This window comes from Genypterus blacodes, unplaced genomic scaffold (genome assembly GCF_046128005.1).
Source record: "Genypterus blacodes isolate CSIRO-AG114 ecotype Tasmania unplaced genomic scaffold, CSIRO-AGI_Gbla_v1 ptg000008l_1, whole genome shotgun sequence".
In the NCBI taxonomy this organism is placed as follows: Eukaryota; Metazoa; Chordata; class Actinopteri; order Ophidiiformes; family Ophidiidae; genus Genypterus; species Genypterus blacodes.
Window position 1 is genome coordinate 1,904,009 of NW_027466822.1, and position 19,387 is coordinate 1,923,395.

General features: G+C 40.9%; 1 protein-coding gene across 1 annotated transcript in view; it reads left to right on the forward strand.

The window, feature by feature from the left end:
• Positions 1–4,670: 4,670 nt before the first annotated feature.
• Positions 4,671–19,387, forward strand: part of fer1l6 (fer-1 like family member 6) — a 29,674-nt gene continuing 14,957 nt past the window's right edge. Inside the window, exons 1-18 of the mRNA XM_076156912.1 lie at positions 4,671–4,919; positions 6,267–6,352; positions 9,246–9,345; positions 10,563–10,617; positions 11,093–11,224; positions 11,352–11,414; positions 11,896–11,974; positions 12,495–12,651; positions 13,313–13,499; positions 14,484–14,585; positions 14,697–14,787; positions 14,953–15,070; positions 15,745–15,967; positions 16,368–16,476; positions 16,807–17,125; positions 18,047–18,167; positions 18,756–18,856; positions 19,248–19,350. Coding sequence (XP_076013027.1) covers positions 4,888–4,919; positions 6,267–6,352; positions 9,246–9,345; positions 10,563–10,617; positions 11,093–11,224; positions 11,352–11,414; positions 11,896–11,974; positions 12,495–12,651; positions 13,313–13,499; positions 14,484–14,585; positions 14,697–14,787; positions 14,953–15,070; positions 15,745–15,967; positions 16,368–16,476; positions 16,807–17,125; positions 18,047–18,167; positions 18,756–18,856; positions 19,248–19,350 — 2,178 coding nt within the window. The 5' untranslated portion in view covers positions 4,671–4,887. The remainder of the gene's footprint in view (positions 4,920–6,266; positions 6,353–9,245; positions 9,346–10,562; positions 10,618–11,092; positions 11,225–11,351; positions 11,415–11,895; positions 11,975–12,494; positions 12,652–13,312; positions 13,500–14,483; positions 14,586–14,696; positions 14,788–14,952; positions 15,071–15,744; positions 15,968–16,367; positions 16,477–16,806; positions 17,126–18,046; positions 18,168–18,755; positions 18,857–19,247; positions 19,351–19,387) is intronic.

Sequence of the window (19,387 nt, forward strand, 5' to 3'; positions counted from 1 at the left end):
GAGCCTATAGGAGAAGCATGGAACGGTCATGTTGTGTGTGTGTCTGTATTGTCATATTTTTCATGATTATATGTGAAGTGTACTGAGCCATTCATGTCAAATGCACTTTAAATAAAGCTGGATTTGATTTGCCTTCATTGTCATTACTGTATCTCATTGAATATCATATGTGATAATGCTTAGTCTACCTTACCGTAGACTCTCATCATTATTGTATTAGTTGCAATCCCAGTAGCGTGAAACGCACGGTGAAGCAAATGAGAACATAATGAGTACATAAATCTGCCACGATCACAGGACACTGCCGTGATCACTGGTCTCTCCCTGACCTCTCTAGTCCTGCCATCCTGCTCTGGTCCTCAGCCCAGTCCTAGCAACTAGCCTTACAGCTAGCATTAGTTTTCAGCGCTGCTGAAATGGTGCGCCTAACATATTCTTTACTGCAGCTTCTCAAACTCTGCTGCATCGGCGACATAAAATCCCTTGGACTCCTCAGTGGTCCTTGTTGTGTACACAGGGCTACCAGATGCAAGTTTGTGTACGCTGACCACGCTACTCCGCCCCGCCCCTCCAAAACATTGTCATCACAACAGACCACACGTGCATCCTGGTAATCTGAGACCTATCATCTGCATTCATAGTGTCATTCGTCCCACTCCCTCCTGCTCAGCATCTACAAGCAAAACTGCTTCCTTCATGCAGCAAAACACTCATTCCATAAACAATAAAGCACTTCTCATCTATGACATCATTACAGACAGGAATATTGACTTTCTCTGCATTACAGAAACTTGGCAAAATAAAGATGACTTCCCGCTATGTGTGTGTTCAGAAGCCTTGTTCAATAGGCCGCGCTGGTGAACAGGCCGTAATCTATGGGCAGGACTTCCAGGTCAAAGAGCTTCCAGCACTGCCACCTCTCTGGAATGTCTCACCTTCAATCTGACTGGGTCGGCACCACATCAGTTCTTGGGAGTGAATCAGAGGTGTTATGGAGAAGGAATGCAAAGTTGTCTACATGGAAATGGTTGTCAATAATTTGGTGTCCTGGATACTGTGGCACACACTGACTGTTAAAGTCCTGTGGCTCTATCCGCCCAGGACTTTATTGAAGTTTAAGAATTGCGGATTTGCAGCAAATTGTGGTTGACTTTTTCTGGTCAGGACAGCATTGGATCTGCACTTCAGCGGTGTACCTGCCAGTGGAGGAGGGAGGACTGCTTGGATGATGGCCTTCAGGCTGAGGCTGGAGGAAATGTACCCAACCAGGCTCACCCCCTTCTACTCCTCTGTGCTGGAGTCATGGAGAGTTCTGAGACCTCAGACCATCAGAGATCTCACTTTCTCACTCTCAGATTAACTAAACTACATTTTTTCACCAGACCAATAAGTGTATTCAAACATGATGAAAGTCTTGAAAATCTTTAAAAAAACAAAGCTATTTGTCCAAGTTGCTGCTTGCAGGGGGCGGAAAGGTTGATGATGTCATTACTATCTAACTAGTGCTCACAATAAGCTGCCTAACTTGACAGACAGCTCTCTAGATATTTAGACAGCTATGTTGTTCCTTATTGCTTCTATAGCAGAGGATATTCCATCCACTTCAGATGAGAAGTTTGACTTTATTGTGTTAATGCTGCTCAATTTGTCTACATTCCCAGATTGCAAGTATTGCCTCTGTCCCCCCTTTTTTTATCACCCTCATTTTCGTCATTGAAAAATAGGATGACTTTAAGTTCCTTGGGAGCTCAAACTGCGTAAGTGTGTGTGTAGGTTTGTCTCTTACTGACAGATGTTGCCACTGCTGTGTTTACCAAAGGAGGATTTCGTTCACTTGAATACATCCTGCTCACATGATTAGCAGCTCACACGCACACACACACAGACAGCCACACACTCACACAGAGTTCCACCCAGACAGCTGCTGATAAATGTTCTGCAGCACATTATTTAATCAGTCAAAAATAATTCATAGAGCAACGACAACAAATTCTACTACTAATAATACCAGCATAACACAACAAGCGAGCTTGGAATAACATCGTGTCCAGCCCACATGAACTCATAAAACACCTTACAGTGGCATTTAGTGAAGGAACCAAATGCCACTAAAGGTCATGTTCAACAATTAAACATGTTCATATTGTTACATATTGTTTCCTCAATCAGTTTACATGACATCCTCACATGACCCACATTCTGTTACATGCACAAAAACCCCTCTAAATTATAGGTATTATAATAAGATTTTATAATAATAATAACAACAATGAAAGCAATACAATATAGACAGGGGCCAAATAGACCATACAATGCTGATTTCGTCAACTTTTAGAGTTGATTGGTCAGCTGTCAGCAGTTGAAGGAAACCATAATCAGGATGTGATCATCCAGCAGCCACAGTCTCATCATACCTATGACTTTATCCTTTGAACAAACACTTGAGCACCAATGAGCCTGTGAGTTCAAGTATGAGTGGGCTAACACTAATCCCACACATGCACCTGGATACACTATGTTCAGTATATTCTGATCTCTGACTTCAGCAGGAACCCAAGCCCAGGTAGGAGAACAGCTCTGACCTGAATAGGTCTGTTAGGATGGTTTCATCATGTGTGTATGTGAAATTTGTGGAAGTTTTCACAACTTTTTGTTTAGTGCGCACCTACCAAACATTTTGTATAGCTCAGTTCATTTAGACAGGTATGAACAATCCACTGAGGTGCACACCAAACAAGTGAACCCTGGTTCACACGTATTATCAACAGATACCCAGACCATATTAATGTTATGTTTTGTTACTTTGGCAAGATGGTGGTATTGTGGTGCTATCTTCATTACAAGTATTAATATTTTTCACCGTTGGAAATGTGCAGCAATTTGTCAGTCCACTAACCATGTAATCAAGGAGAGGTGGCCAAATCATTTGAAAGTTGTTTGTTTTGCATTTAAGCCTGAAGGTTAGACATTCCATTGGTATCATGTCAAATATCAGTTTGTGCCATCCAGAGAAGTGTATGTCAATTAATTTAAAAAGGATGTTCTTCCGGACAGCAAATGTAGGACATTATAGGTCCTCCACTGGCTGAGAGCTTTAATTACGGATATAGGCAAGCCTATGGAACCATGATTTGACCAATTAGTTTGGTACACTATCTTTGAAACTAACCCAACCATAAAACAAAAAAACAACAACATAACAGGAGGTCCAAGGTGTAGCCGATTCAGATTTCAGAGCTGTCAAGTCAATTGGGGCAAGTAAGTGGAACTGCAATGTCAAAATATCTGTTGAAATTCGCTGGTGCTCAACTCCAATTGTGACATGTAGATTACATGTATTAAAATCTGGGTACAGTCCACACAGCCGAGGTTGCCAGCATCAATTGTTTAATATGTCCTGTCCTGCACTCCCTATCTTGCCAAAACCATAACGATAGGAAAACCACAACGATAGGAAAAAGCACAGGGATTAAACAGCATACAACTTTTACGTGCAATATGTTTTCTGTACAATCATAATGACATCCTCTAAACAATGCAAAAAACAAAACAATCACACCAAATAAATTGTTGCTTGACAGTTCAGAGACATAATAATGAATCAATACAGTTAAATGTACAGTATGTAGACAAGCAACCAGTTTCCCTCCACTGTCTCCATGTTTCTCCCTTATTGGGAAGATATTATAGTGTCTATACAGTATATCTATGGTAGGGTCCAATGGTCTAGTTCTTCTTCATTGGTCTCCAAGTAGTTCTAATATTAACAATAATAATGTAAGCTTTGAAGTTTCAGGTTTTCAGGTCGTAGTCAATTCACTGCAGGTATCCAATAGTAGTAGGCAAAACACCTTCAAATCCGTGGTTTCAATCTCTTCTGTTATTCTCAATCATCATTGTCATCATTAGTAAATAGGTCTTTTCCAGTGATCCACTGTTAAATGCAGGTGATGTATTGTGACGTAAATGTTGGCTTTACAAAACTTTTTGTGTTGTTCTTCTAATGGTGTGGTCAATTTTGGACAACTGGTCCAGTTTCGGCAAAGGCTACATTTGATTTCTGACCCTAAAATTAGTTCCGAATCTTAGATATTTCCTTTTAATTTTTACCTGTGTGACTGAGTTGTCTGTCTGTGTGTGTTTGCCCTGTGATAAGCTGCAGACCTCTCCCCTAATGGCCGCTCGGCTACGCTCCAGCACCCCGCAACCCTGAAGGGATAAGCACATATAAAAATGGATGGACAGATGGAAGGAAGGAATACTTTTTAATTGAAAAATTCAGTCCTTACAGTTATCATTAAAATAATTTAAAAATTATTAAAAGAGTACTTTTGATACTTAGGTAATAGCAACATCGACAGCAAAATGACTATGTTACTGTCAGTTTGGAATGAGTTATCTTTGTAATGTATACTCTTACTCTTCATTTAATTTCATATCCTGAAATTAGGAGTCCCTCCCAAATAGGGCTTAAGACATGAAATATCTGTTAAATCGAAAGAGAAGGATAGGTCTGTTTACCTACAGTAAACACTTGTATATGCTGTGCTTAAACAAGCAAAGGGAGAATCTAACTATACAGTCATGAAGACGGATAAGGTGGCCAAGTGTGGATCATGTAATTGTGTGACGGAATGGAGCAACAGGTGGAGAGTGAGAATGTTTGATTAAGTCTGTGTTTACAGTACAGAGAGCAGGGTGGCACAGAGAGTGAGAGGCTCCCACATGATGTTCTACATCTAGCAGCTAATGTGAGCAGGTCAGGACTGGATCAGCAACTGCTCTCAGAGGGGACATAAACCTTTGACGGCCTCAGAGGTCAGAATGCGGTAATAAGTTGCAGCCTTCGAAAAAAGAAACTAGTGTGTACGTGTGGTCTGCCACAGGATGGATGCTGACAGTCCTGCAACCGAGCGGCGGTGAGCACTTTTTCCTCTTGAAATAATTAGTTCTGTATTTTCATATGTACACAAAGCTTATATATAGATGTATATACTGTTCATATATATTGGCAGTCTGTGTAAATAGAGATAGATAGAGATAGAGATGGAGGCAGAGATAGAGATAGAGATAGAGATAGAGACAAATCTTCTGTCATATCTGTTACTCTGCAACAATTCCATTGCCAGTACTGTACTGTACATCCACTTAGTGCTCATTCAAAGGAAACAGCTATTGATATTCTCTAATTCGACCAATACGTCACTTTTATATTGGTGTTTATGTTTAAAAGAAATTGACAAAAATATTAACATATTCCTGGATATACCCCTAGATCTGTAGCGGCACCCAAATGTAATGTCTTTCTAGGGCCATAACCAACCCTTCTTTATTCAAAGTCAATTCATAATGGAATAATGTTGGGAACTAATTAACTGACTCACTATCAACTTGAGAACATAGGTGAAAACTTCCTTGGCACGGTAATGAAAAGCTTTGTTTTGTTTGGTCTATGTTTTGGCTTCTACACAATGAAAAGCTGCCCACCTCCGTGACAACTACACAATATGAACACAGCAAGAAGCAAATATTCCATGGGCTGTGAGGGTCCTGAACATATTTGCATCATGCAAACAAAACTAAAGCAACACAATGACAACACAACAATGCCATGAATCTTTAATATCACTTCAACATCTGGATGTACAGTAAATACAACACAACAAGTATTTGTCCTTACTGTGATTAAAGAGAGAATTGAGATGAAGCTCATAACCTGCGCATAATAGGATCTAATAGGATTCCTTGGACCCTTGAGTATAAATGACATGTGTAATAGCAGTATGAGAGGGGTCTGCCTGTTAAGGAAATGCAAGTGGAGGCGGCATACTTCAACTGACACATTTCCATGGGTAAATAAATGGATTCTTACTAGCAAAATCAAGTAATATAGTTAGTCACTTGGAGCAAGTACAGTTTGATTCCTGCCAATATCTCATTTGGGCGTATATATGATGATTGAATGAAATAGTTGTTGCCTGAAAAGAGCAATTTATTACCTTAATTGCAATATGATCAAAGTTTTAAAGTGCATATAAATGTACTTGGTGTCTGTTCATAACTTATCGTGGCGACAGAGTGCGGTCAGAACGGAGGCAGCTTTGTGACATTGAAAAGTCAGACTTGACCCTACCTATTCATTTCACTTCGTAGTACAGGCCTCATGTGTGTGTTTGTTTTTTTAGTTATACATTGCAATTACCATGCTATTAGTATTCAATTTGCAATGCTCTGGTTAATGAACCATCTTCTTTCTGTGCAAACAGGAAAAAGAAGGGGATGTTTGGCCTGAAAGTGAAAAAGAAGAAGAAGGTCAACACAGGTCTTGTCCTGGCAAACAAGGGAGCTGTGGGTAAGGCCTGGAAAGCAAACACACACACACACACACACTGAAGGACCATGTAGTCATAACTTCACTGTGGTTGAGACGAACCCTTGGCAAACATTACACTGCATTACAAACTTGACGAAAAGTGCTGCTTATGTTCAGGCAAAAAAAATAGTTTGGAATAAAATTAACCTGGCATGAATATCTACAAATTGTGAGCTTTTTGCCACTCTAGCCAGCTGACTTCTTGAGTACTGTAGTATAACCTCCATTGATACTTCAATAAAGCTATACAATTTCAAAATCTTTACACATTCATAGGTACCGTATGATTCTGTAGGCTCAAGTACTGTTGAGTTTGATATGGTCATATCTTGTTCTGTCATGGTCCTGTATTTTGGCTGTGTTATTTCCTGTTTTAATTTGTAGTTGTTTCTGTGTGTATTATGCTTTACTTCCTGTCCTCATGTTTCCTATCTTGCCTTTATCTGATGATCGTCACCTGCAGTATCGTTCTCACCTGTTTCCCATTGTAGTCAGCCCCATGTGTATTGAATCCTTCCCTCACCTCTGTCCGTTCTTGGTCTGTCCCGGTTTTTATCTCTGTTAGTTTGTGTTCTCCCTTGTCCTTGGTTTCCCCCCCCCGTGTTCCCTTTAATTAGGTTGTTCTTTCCATTCTGTGTGTTTCTCTCTTTTAGTTTGTGTTCTCTGTTCCCACGAGCCTCCAGCCCTCTAGCTCCTGTATTTTGGTTTCCCTTTTCCAGTGGCCGCATGCTAGTTGTTTAAGCTATCCCCTTTTGGACCCAAGCTCTGTTTTCCTGGTATTTCAGTTATCCTCTTTTCAGTTTAAGTTTTCCAGTTTATTTCCTCTGTTCCATGTTTTAGCATTGCCTGTAATTCTATTTTTCCTTCCTTGCTCGCCCTGTGTTTGAGTCCTCACCCTTCCTCTTCCCCAGTTTCCTGACGTAACAACAGACCAACCCGTTATGGACTTAGCGAGCAGTTTTTTAAATCAGTCTCTGGAGACTGCCAGATGGCCGTAGGCCTCAAGAGACCCCCCGCACTTATTAGCAGGAGAGTCTGGAAATGAGGCGAAAGATATTCAATATTCAACACAATTTCTCTGCACATCAGTTTCCAGCCTTGTGTCACCAGTGGCCTTACTTTGTCGCCTCCATCCTCAAAGTCTGAAGTTACCGCTTGAGCCTCCAAGTCACCTGGACCCGCTCTAGCCTCCAAGTCAGCTAGGACTTGGAAATCCATCATGGCGCCGTGACCAATGTTTGTCGCTGCCTCTGCTGACCCCAGCAAATTACATAGAAATGTGGAATCTTTAGCTTTGTACCTGACTTAATCAGGCAGACAAAAGCATAGCTATGTACTACCACAAGTTTCTGGTAGATATTAGAAACCGCTGCAGGAGCCAAAGACCGAGAGAGCTCGCTTGGGACCACCCTGATGAGGGAGCGTTGCTAATGCTGTGACAAGATGTAGTAGTGAGGGAGGCATGGCTGCGTTAGGGCTAGGCTAAGGGCTAACCCAGTCAAACTGGCTATTCCCACCATATCATTGGCGAATGTTCACTGGCAGCTTTGGTCACTTCACTGTGATCTGCACCCAGAGTGTGACAGAAGCCAGCTGGACCGAAGAACATTAGAGTTTGGCCACAGTAGAATGTCCCAGCATTACAGAACTGCTTTGAATGCACACGATGGAGCATTTTTAAGAATGCTGCTGCATCTGGGGACTTTATTGGCCTACAGGAAAACACAGAGGCAGTGACAGGATTTGTTACTAACTGAATTGATGACGTGACTGTGTTTAAGACTGAGAATGCATGCAAACAACAAGGCATGGCTGACAGGAGAGGTCTGTTCTCTGCTGAGGACCCCAGATGCTGTTTTCAGATCTAGGGACACTGCAGCATAAAGGGAGGCAGTTCGACCTGAAGAGAGGAGGCAGTAGCTCAGTGGGTAGAGCTTCAGCTTGGGAACCGGAGGGTCGCCGGTTCGGGCCCCTGCCGAGGTGCCCCTGAGCAAGGCACCGAACCCTCAATTGCTCCCCCCTCTGCAAAGGGTGGTAATGTAATGTAATGTAATGTAATGTAAGTCGCTTTGGATAAAAGCGTCTGCCAAATGCTCGTAATGTACTGTAATGTAAAGACAGGGATCAGAGAGGCAAAAAGAAATGTGGAAAAAATCTGTCAAGTCACTTCGCTGACAACAAGGAGACACAGCGCTCGTGCCAAGGATTCCAGATACTTCTACTGTGACAACAGACTGTAATGATCCCTCCCTTCCAGATTACCCCAACACCTTCTACTAGCAGTTTCAGATCACCGACAGCGGGACTGCTCAAAGGCTCAAATAAACGTCACTGCGGTAGTAGGCCTGATCAGCAATGAGGATGAGTCAGCCGCCTCGTGATCTGCTCCAAACTCCGGGTGTTTGGGTCTGCAGTTCTGTGCCACACCTAGAGTTTGTGTCGTCTGCCCAATCCATCTTCCCTGTATTGCCTCTGGTTGGATGTTTTGGACTATTAATTCTGTTTCCTTTCCTATTTCCTTTTCTGTTATCCTTGTCACCCTGTGTTTGAGTGCTCACCGTTGCTCTCATCCCCTGTTTCCCAACGTAACATGTTAATTCCCATCACAATCTATGAATTATGAGAGAATGACTTCTTGTGAAACTCAGTAAAAGTATGACTTTAAAGCTTACATCGGATCAGTAGCCTAGTTCCAAAGCAAGTTCTCCTTACAGTGATATTCTAACTCTCAGATGCTATGAAAAACAAAAAACCTAAAACTAGGAGCTAAACCGTTGCTATGATGAAACTAGAGTACTTGAAAAAAGTACAAGAATGTAAAAATATAAATTAAAGTCTGTGTGTGTGTGTGTGTGTGTGTGTGTGTACGTAGATGATGATGTGGATTCTGAAGCACTTCCTCTGCTGGATGAAAGCAACACTGGAGCGGCAGCCTCGGCTGTCAGAATCAGAACAACGCCAAAAAATAAGAGGTATGGCCTCAATGTTATATGATAATACATGTATATCAACAGTCTCTTATGGTGGCATTTATGTTATCACCTGTCTGTTGTCAGTTTTCCTTAACAGGTGTGCAGTATGATTTCATTATCTGCTTCCATGAAACAATAGACAGCATTCAATCAAACCCAAGACTCAAAGGTTGTAGCCACAAACTTTACGGGACCCAACTATTCACAATAGGTAGAATCCTGTCCACTGGATGTCACTCTATTGTGTTGTGCCCTAACCCTAACCCTAACCCTAACCCTAAGGATAAGCATAAGGGATACATAACCTTTTTACATGGGTTTCCTCCAAATGCTCTGGTTTCCTACCACCATCAAAACATGTATGCTAGATTCCCTTAATCTTCTGCATCTTCTTTAAGTTTTATTTTACACATATACTCTACTACTATTGATACTGCATACTGGGTTATGTATGAAATGTATAAACCAGTTTTATTGTCGTACTTTGGATGATGCACAAGATGACACATATTTTGGAGAATGTTTATTATTCTCCAGTTGCCTACTGGTCCAAATTTGTCAGATTTTGTCAAAATTCAGATTAACAACCCTCTGCTCTGTGTCAGTCTGCACTCTTTGGTTACAGGCTCTGGTTCAGACCTGTTTCAAGCTTTAATCCAGTTGAGCCTCACACTGCTTGATAACTTTTTGTCACACAATTAAATGTTAAAGTTGGGTTAAGTTTAATTAAATTTAGCATTTCTCAATCTGAATTAATTGACAATTCATCGAAGACTTGTCCAAGAAAATATAGAAATATACGTATGTCAACAATTCTGGACCACAGCTTGTACCATCTTATAATTTGGCCAAACGGACTAACAATGAATGATTGAGCCCTACCTGACAGAGGCCAAATGTAAAATGGCTGGTATAATGTATACCGAGAGGCTCATTAGGAACAGATGAGTCATACAGATGATCAGGCTGAGGTAAGAAACTCTGGAGTGACAGCTGCTGGTACAGTTTGAGAATGGCAGGTCTTGGAATGACACAGCACTTTGTTTGTCTTATCTGACTCTGCATTGAATGATGTAAGGAACACTATGGGGACCACTAACAGGGTTTGTTTTGGCAATTTCACAGTTCGTCATCCTTGTGCCAATGTTTGAGAATACATTTCCTTGATCTAAATGTGCATTCCAGAAAAACTGACTGTGCTAATTATATGTCCACAGATCCAAACTGAAAACTCGCATCCTTGAAAGTGAAGGGAAACTGGAGAGCTTCCAGGTATAATGTTCCTCTTTCTGTGCTTTGCCTTGGGTTTGCACATAAAGAAAATAAATACATGTTGGAAAGAACCAGTATTGCACTGTAATTGTTAATCTGAATGACAATGTTTGGCCAATGACAAAACGAAAGGAAATTTGATGAACTTGTGGGAGAGGTAGGAAAAAGAAACAGTTATGTGTGGTGGCCTTACGCATGTGTACATGTTAAGTTTTATTTGTATTTATTAATCCCAATGTGTGGAGGACACAAAGTTGAAGCCCCATTTTGTATGCAGACAGTGATTAAAAATGAGGCCCAGGAGCTTTAAAGACAACCCAACAACTGTTTTATCTATGTATATAATGTATGCAGTATATAATCATAGCAACATACCAGCGTCATTTGTCTTAATTAGGGATACATCCTGATAAAAATAAATGTCATCCGTACATTATTGTATGCTGCAATCTTATTTTATGTCTGTGTGTGTCAGATTTCCATTAACATCACAGAGGCCAGACAGCTAGTTGGAGAAAACATCGACCCCAGTGTGGTGATCGAAATTGGTGATGAGAAGAAACAAACAAGTGTAAAAGAAGCAACCAACGCTCCCTTCTACAATGAGGTAAGAATTGTCTTTGCGCTTCTTCCCAAACCTTATGCCCCAAGCCCCACCTTGACCCTAATATGACTCTCTCCCACATTGAACCTTGACCTCAACCCCTGCTAACTGTCCCTCTTCTCTCCTCCAGTATTTTGTCTTCGACTTCTTCGCCCACAAAGAAGTTTTCTTCGACAAAGTCATTAGGCTGTCGGTGAGTACAAACAGCAAGGAAAAAACATGCAGCCATAATGCATCAATTCAACCAAAAGTGGTGTGTATCTCTCTGAGACCAGTCAGTATGTATCAGCATCTTAATACATTATTGGTAATCTGATGCATTAAAGATAAAAAAAGATGCAATTGAACACCTTAGATGTGTTAAGATGGCATACAATGAGACAGGATACAATACAGTACAGTGCGATTCAATGTGATGCAATGTTAAGCATCTCCAATGTTCTAATATTGATCTGTATTTCTTGTAAAATTAAAAAAATATGAAATTCATATAATTTGACCAACGGTTGTGTTTAAGAAGCTTTTTAGATTGGTGCAACGACATCATAAACGTTTATGCCCTTTTCTTTCCTTTTTGTTCTAGCTTTGTTCACCGTGAGATTACTGAATGAGTCACCATTACAATATGAATGATATTAGAATCATGATGGCTGTGTTTCTTTGTCTCTGTCCAGGTGATGCACACTAAGATGTTGAGGAGTTTCTGTATTGGATCCTTTAAGCTTGACGTTTGGACAGTCTACAAGCAGCCAGGTAGGCACTGAACAATCTGTAAGCCCTGTCTACACCTATTAGTGCCTTTGTCATTTCATTATAAACTCCACCAAACAATTTAGTCATAATTGGAGGAACGACTCTGTCATGGCAGAGGTATGCATCCTGGTTAAATTTGTTTTACTGTCCACTTCTCCACAGTCCACGCAATTGTTCTCTCAACAACTTACAGCCCCTGAATGTATTTGATAATAATATACATATATAATATAATATATATTTCTTACTATAATATACATCTAAGTATGAGTTCCGAACTATGTCGCTGATATATGGTTTCCAGTATAAATCTCTCAAACTCAAATCTCCCATGAAAGTCTCAAAGTTTGTTAATAACACGGCAAGTAGAACTCTCAAACCTTTTATCCATATCAGCACATTACAACAAAAAGCATTTTACTATCAATGACAACAGCATCACCTGGATGACCATACTTGAAGGATTGTTCAAAGTTGTGCTTATGTCTCAGTCAGAATATTGTCCATGTCACTCCCTCAGGTCATCAGTTCCTCAATAAATGGGCAATGCTGACCAACCCTGCTGACCTTAGCACCGGGGTCAAAGGGTATGTGAAGTGTGACATCAGCGTCTCAGGGAAAGGAGATGCTGTTCAGCCTGGACAAAAAGCCAGCGATGCTGAGGAGCAGATAGATAAGTAAGAAATCCCTTTTTAGTTTTATCTGCTGAGTTTCTGTGGTGAGAGAATTGTGGAAGTACTAATATATCTCTCAGAAGCTTTTCTGTGTTTCATTACAAATTCACATCATCCCATATTAAGCTTATTACATCATTTGTTTTCCCTTAATTTCATGTAAAAGCCATTGTCAGTGTACAGGTGTACACTGCTATATTATATGCACTGCTCTGTTATTAGATAATAGTGAACTGTCTCCCATCTGAAGGATGATCTCCATGATATACAGTACATAGTCTCCAGAGGAAGAGTCCTAATGTTTTTGGTGACCTCACAGCTTTTCTGTCAGTCCCACCCTCAGACTTGTAAGCTGCAAAATACAACTTTTTAAAGGGAGAGCTGTCTTGAAGCACATCAGTGATCCACACAGGAGCATTTTACAATTCCAACAGTTCATGAGCTTTTCTTAAGCACCAAAAAATCTAATTTTAACACATTTTCTTATAGTCAAATCACCATAAAGCTTCAGAGTGCTCGGTCTGTATGTTATTGTTTATTCATTCTAACATTTTCAGACTGTGCAGGAACTGCAGTCAGGGTTTATTTTGTTTTTAATTCTTTTTGTGAAACCTAGCTTTATGAATTTCAATATGTGTGTTGCTATTTTGTGGTTTTTGCTCAGAAACTTGCTGATCCCAGAAGGTTTTCCAGCCGAGCGGCCCCAGGCTCGTTTCGCTGTGAAGGTATACCGAGCTGAAGGCCTTCCTCGCAACAACTCCAGCATCATGGCTAATGTCACCAAGGCCTTCATTGGAGACAACACAGCACTCATCGACCCATATGTAGTAATCAGCTTCTTCAGACAAGTGGTGAGTTGAATGTCATGGGACATGATATAAAACATGGTATGATACCACGGTTCTCCTTTCCCAACAGTCCTCCAGTTTTACATTTTAATGTGAGATAACTTGCTTTTAACAAGAACGCATTGCCCAGGAAAAAGCCCCCAGATCATACCGGTGAAGTTCTGGAGCTTTCCCGAGAGCTTTCTTTTGCATATTGTTTATGCAAAACATAAACAATATGCAAAATGTCAGGCTGTAATGTCAGGCTGCTCTGACATTACAGAGGCCCTTCCTACATGTTTTAAGACTCTTGTCAGATTAAGCAAGATTCTCCCAGTTTTGTAGATTGCCAGATTCTTTCAAATTGCCTCAATGTTTGCTTTAGATTGCGGATTTGATAGTTGTTTGGTTTGATAGTGATGACGTTACCATGGTAATCATAACCATAACGGTAGCATTTGTTTTATCTCCTTTTTAAATGAATGATGGAGTCTAGATTCATATGCAGTGATTCTGCAGCACTGTCAACAAGAATATCAATTTGGCAGGGACTAAAACAAGAATAAGAGTCATCAACTGTATTTTGAGATATGGCATTGAATTCAGTGCTGATGGAATTGCTTTCTTAAATACGCTACAGCGATATCAGATAGACATCTATTGAAAGCATTTTTGTCTACTACGTGAAGTCCTGTAATAGAAATTGAAACGACATTCTGATAGTAATAGTCTGAAAGTCTGATGAAATATGGTTATGTGGAAAAACGTTACATTTCTATGCCATATTCCTGAATATGGCCGTGGTTGTAGTTATGGCAGTGAGTTGGTCTATTTACACTCTGAGCAAAGCCAACTGAGTCTAGTAATAAAATAAAAGCAGTGCTAAGGCTGTCATTATTGACATCCACATGAATATTACAGTCACCAACAAGTACTAAGTACTGAGTTTGATAGAAAGCTCTGGCAGTACATCATACTGGGTTAATACACTGTTTCTCCTCTCCTCAGGGTCGTACAGCCACGCAAAAGTCTACTGCAGACCCAGTGTGGAATGAGCAGATTGTCTTCACTGAAATGTTTCCTCCTCTATGTCAGAGGATAAAGATCCAGGTACAAACACTGTGGAGTTGGACTAGTGACAATATAAAAGCAACCTGTATGTATTCATGTTCAATTTCTCCATATCACTTTAAAAGTTGGATTGCTTCTCTCTTGCCATAGGTCTGGGATGAGGGAAGCATGAGTGATGTTGCAATAGGAACCCATTACTTTGACCTTCGACGCATCTCCAATGAACAGGATGGAGACAAAGGTAGGGAGGGATGGCAAGAGGAATGATAAGAGAAGACGAAGGAGGGAGGGTTTTAAGGAAAGACCGGTTAATGATCGGTTCACGGTTCATGGTGATATTAGATATCTACACTGCCGCTCTCTCACTGTCTCTCTTTCACTCTTCTTCTTTGCACTCTGCTGGCAGGTTTTTTACCGACGTTTGGTCCAGCATGGATTAACCTGTATGGCTCTGCCCGAAACTTCTCATTGGGTGATGACACAGTTGAGCTCAACGAAGGCATTGGAGAGGGAGTGTCCTACAGGTTAATATTGAAAAATTATAATAATGTCTGTACATCTAAACTGAAGGGGAAAAAGACTGTGGTGTTAATCAGTGGTGTGAATTCTAGTAAAGGAAACAAGTCCTTTTAGCCATCTCTGACTAAAAGGAAGACATCAGTAAGCCAGGTGACACAATGGAGGATTTGCATTGCATTGCTACTGAGCAGCAGAGAATTGGAAAGAGGAACAACTGCTGCTGTTGAGATTGTCCTGCAACTCCTTGCCAATCTTGCTACTGGTTTGGTGCTCAGAAAGTACATAAGCAGAATGGTCTTGGCTGCTCTTCCGCACATTATTTTACTCAAACCCATCGCAGGGTTCAAGAGCAGTTTTAATTTTTGCAGCCAACCACCAGAACATGCCTCATGAAAGACTAACCTTTAATCTTTACTCTTTCACAACCAAAGGGACAATCCTGCCATGTTTAAAAATGATTCATCAACGATAAAAATGTCCAGCTGTAGATGTAGGATTTGAAACAGGTAGTGTTAAGATAACATTACAGTTTAGATCACACAACAACAGATAAACAGCGCCTGCCTACTTACTTTCTGAATGTCAGTTAATTAGCGAGTTATTCTGTTTTCAACTAACTAATGAAGCGAAATGCTAAACCTACTTAACCTACCAGCTGTCAAACTCCTGCTTTTGTCAGGGGGCGGGTCTACCTGGAGCTGACAGTGGAGATCCTAGCAGGGGGGATGGGCTCTGAGTCCAAGATCAGCCAGGTGGCCAAGCCTTTGGCTAAGACAGGAAAGCCAGGAGGAAAGGATGGAAAGACTCCTGCTGGAGCAGGAGCTGGAGCAGGGCCTGGTGCCACAGAGGATGACAAAGGGAAGACAGTGGCCCCTGAGGTCCTGCCTGTGGAATCTCCTGAGGTGAGACAGAGCACAACAACACAACAAATTGCAAGTTTCAAATGATTATACATAAACATAACGTTTCTAAAGCTTCCCACTCCAAACTCATCCAATAGCAACACTTTGATAGATTCCCTGGAGATGGTGGTTGATCACTGACTCAATATTTTGTTGTATTTGGTTCCATTACGCATACATTATTCAATAGACTCCCATTTTGTGGGGCAGTGATTTTTGCAATGTTTCAGGCAGTGAGTGAATGATAGAAAGGCTGCCTCCCATGTAATGAGTATATTTTTATATTATTATTTTTGTTTTACATGATTGTTGACATTAATTTTAGGACTTCAAAATAACACTAAATGTAGACATGAAAAGTTGTGAAACAGACCCAAACTGAAGGTCTATATTTGTCCAGCTGAATACAGACTACAGAGAGCCCTTCCTGCTTTACGGGGTCCTGTTTGAAGCCACCATGGTTGACAGGAAAATAGGAGACAAGCCAATCAGCTTTGAGTTTTCCATAGGTGAGTCACCATGCCTGTTATTGTATTCTTGTTGGATAGCTGTCGGTCACATTTTCCATGTAGGGCCCATAGGCGCAGGTTTTCAGCTGAATTCACCGATAATATATTCAGTGAAATTTGCTGTGGTGATGTTTTTGTTGGACTTAAAAGCTGCTTCCTTTTGGCGTCCATGGTGTACGCCTGGACATTTAAACAGCAATGGGAATTTTCTGATGTGTTCTGATGAAATAGATCAGGATGGGGGGCCATGTGCTGTGTGTATTAGCCTTGATAGGAAATGCAGTAAAGTCTTCCCTCCTCTCTTCTACTTTTCATTCCTTAATCTCCCAGGTAACTATGGTAACCTTCTGGAGCCAACAAGCCAGGCCAGCAGCAGCCTCACCAGCCCTATCCCCGTCCCCACTCCATCTCCCAGTGTTGCCAGAAGAGCAGCGGCACTAGCAATACCAGACGTTGCTGAACCACGGGGTTCCTCCCCCGTACGTTCCTGTCCACCTTCACCTGCCCCTTCCCCTCCGGCTCGCTCCGCTCCCCCCTCACCTTCACCCTCACCTTCCTCCCCCAATGTCCCAAGAGAAACTCAGGATATCCGAAAGAGCTCAAGGTCTACAACACCATCGGAAAAGCCACTTATTGTGGAAGGAAACAGGTCTGATCTAATTGCTAACAGTCTAATGTCTCTCTGTAGGTCTCATTTTGAACTGAAACTGAGACGATTTTACTGTTTGATTTTTGGGGAAATTCTTTGGCAAATTATGTATGAACTAGGGCACATTGTTATGTAAGTTTGTGCATTTTTGGCTAAATTTGCCATTCACTTGTAAGTCACTTTGATGCAAAACAGAACACAGGTCTGACAGGGATTTTTTTAAATGAAAACTTGAAAAGAGTGTAATAGTGCTAGATTCACATATTCTATGATTCCATCCAATTCGATTTGATTAATTTGGCGCCAAATCACAACAAATGTTATCTCAAGGCACTTAACACATACAGAGCATTCAAAGAAGCACAACATTCCCCAATTAGCGGGCACTTGCCGCATTTGCCTTGAAGGTGGGTTGAGAGAAAGAGAGACTGAGAAAGGAGCGAGAGGCAACGCATGGGTTTCTAGCAGGACAGGGTCTTCCTGAATCACAAGTAAGCCTACAGTTTGGGAGTACAGCGTTCTAGTGGGGTAATAGGGTACACATGAAACAGTCTATCACTCAGTTAATAAGCTGGGGACAAAACATGAAGCAGTCAATAACTGTCATAAAGGATCAATAATACTAAACACTAAGTATTGCTTTCTTGTGTAAATTCATTGTTTATATCATATGAATTTACACAGATGTTTTACACCTGTGTGATGACAAATGTGCTAAAATACATAATGCATTACCTCTAACATACAGAAAGTTTGCCCTTTTGAAATAAGGAACTAGTCTGATTCACAAATCTAGAACAATATTGGCATTGATGTTATCAGTTAATTTCTTGTGTTTAACAAAGCGTTTGTGTGCGCGCGTGTGTGTGTGTGTGTGTGTGTGTGTGTGTGTGTGTGTGTGTGCGTGTGTGTGTGTTGTAGGTACTACATGTATCTGCCCCTGGAGAAACAGAAGCCATGTATTCATGTGACAAGTCAATGGGAAAACAGAACCTACCGACTGTACAACTCCAACATATTGGAGAGTATAGCTGTGCTCTTTGTATGTACACACACCCCCGCACACACAGAAACATATCACAATTGTCACAGTGCAGGCAGAATACAGACATGAGGTGTAAATGTAAATGCAAATGTCGTTATCCAGATAAGGGATCTAGATTAGAGTTGTAATCAGGTCTGAAGACTCAACAAATTATCTTGTGAAATATGACTCTGATCATAGTCTGATTAATTTATCCAAACATGATACATAGCAGAGAGTTTTGAATCTGAACCCAACTGTAACCTAACAAAATTCTGTTGTTGTTAATGTTGGTCTGTTAAATTGTAACCTCACATCAGTCACCTCTCGTGACCTCCATGTGTGGATTGTGACGCTTCATCAAAGAATCAAAAGGAGAAGTTTTGAATGTGATCTGAGCCTGATGTGTGTCTCTGAAATGATGATCAAGTCAGTTTCAGACACTTTCATATCAAGGCCTAAGCTTATAGGGATCACATTTGAGGCGTACATTAGGCTTTGAAATGAGCACACTTGATTTCAGGTTTAGATAAAGAGATGGCAAATACACAGAGCTGTCATACTTGAAGATGAAAACAGGCCTGATGGAGTCTAATTTTTTTCCAGGAAGCGGGCATGGCCAATGCAGTCGAGCTGAACAAGAACACAGACCCAACCGCAGAGGATGAACTTAGAGGCGTCCTCCAAGATTTCTGCATGGATGCCAGGTAGGCACACTAACCACCACCACAGTCTCTAAAGAGTCGGGGTTTGTTCTGATTTTTTCCTGGTTCCCATTGATGGTGCAACTTGTTTTTTTATTATTTTGGAATGGAAATTGACATTTTGTATGAAAATGTAAATGTGTAGGAAGAAAAAACCTGCTTTACTTTTAGAATCCAGGTAGAGCCAGGTTGCTGTAAACAGTTGTTATATGAAAAGATGATCCCATAGTCACAATGTAAAATGATTGGCAAAATATTCTCTCCTCTTATTCACAATTTTTTATTGTAATTAACTTACACATTGAAAGGAAAACATAATCTTTTTATCTTATTTATTACATACTGTACTATTTATATACTGTGTGTGTGTGTGTGTGTGTGTGTGTGTGTGTAGGAGTTTTATTGTGACAGCAGAGCTCAAGTTGAAGGCAGAGCTCAAGTCCAGTTACTTGACACCGCTGGACAAGAAACGCCTCACCTTGTGTAAACAGGAGCTGGTGGGGAGATCGCACACACATACGCAGAAACACTCAC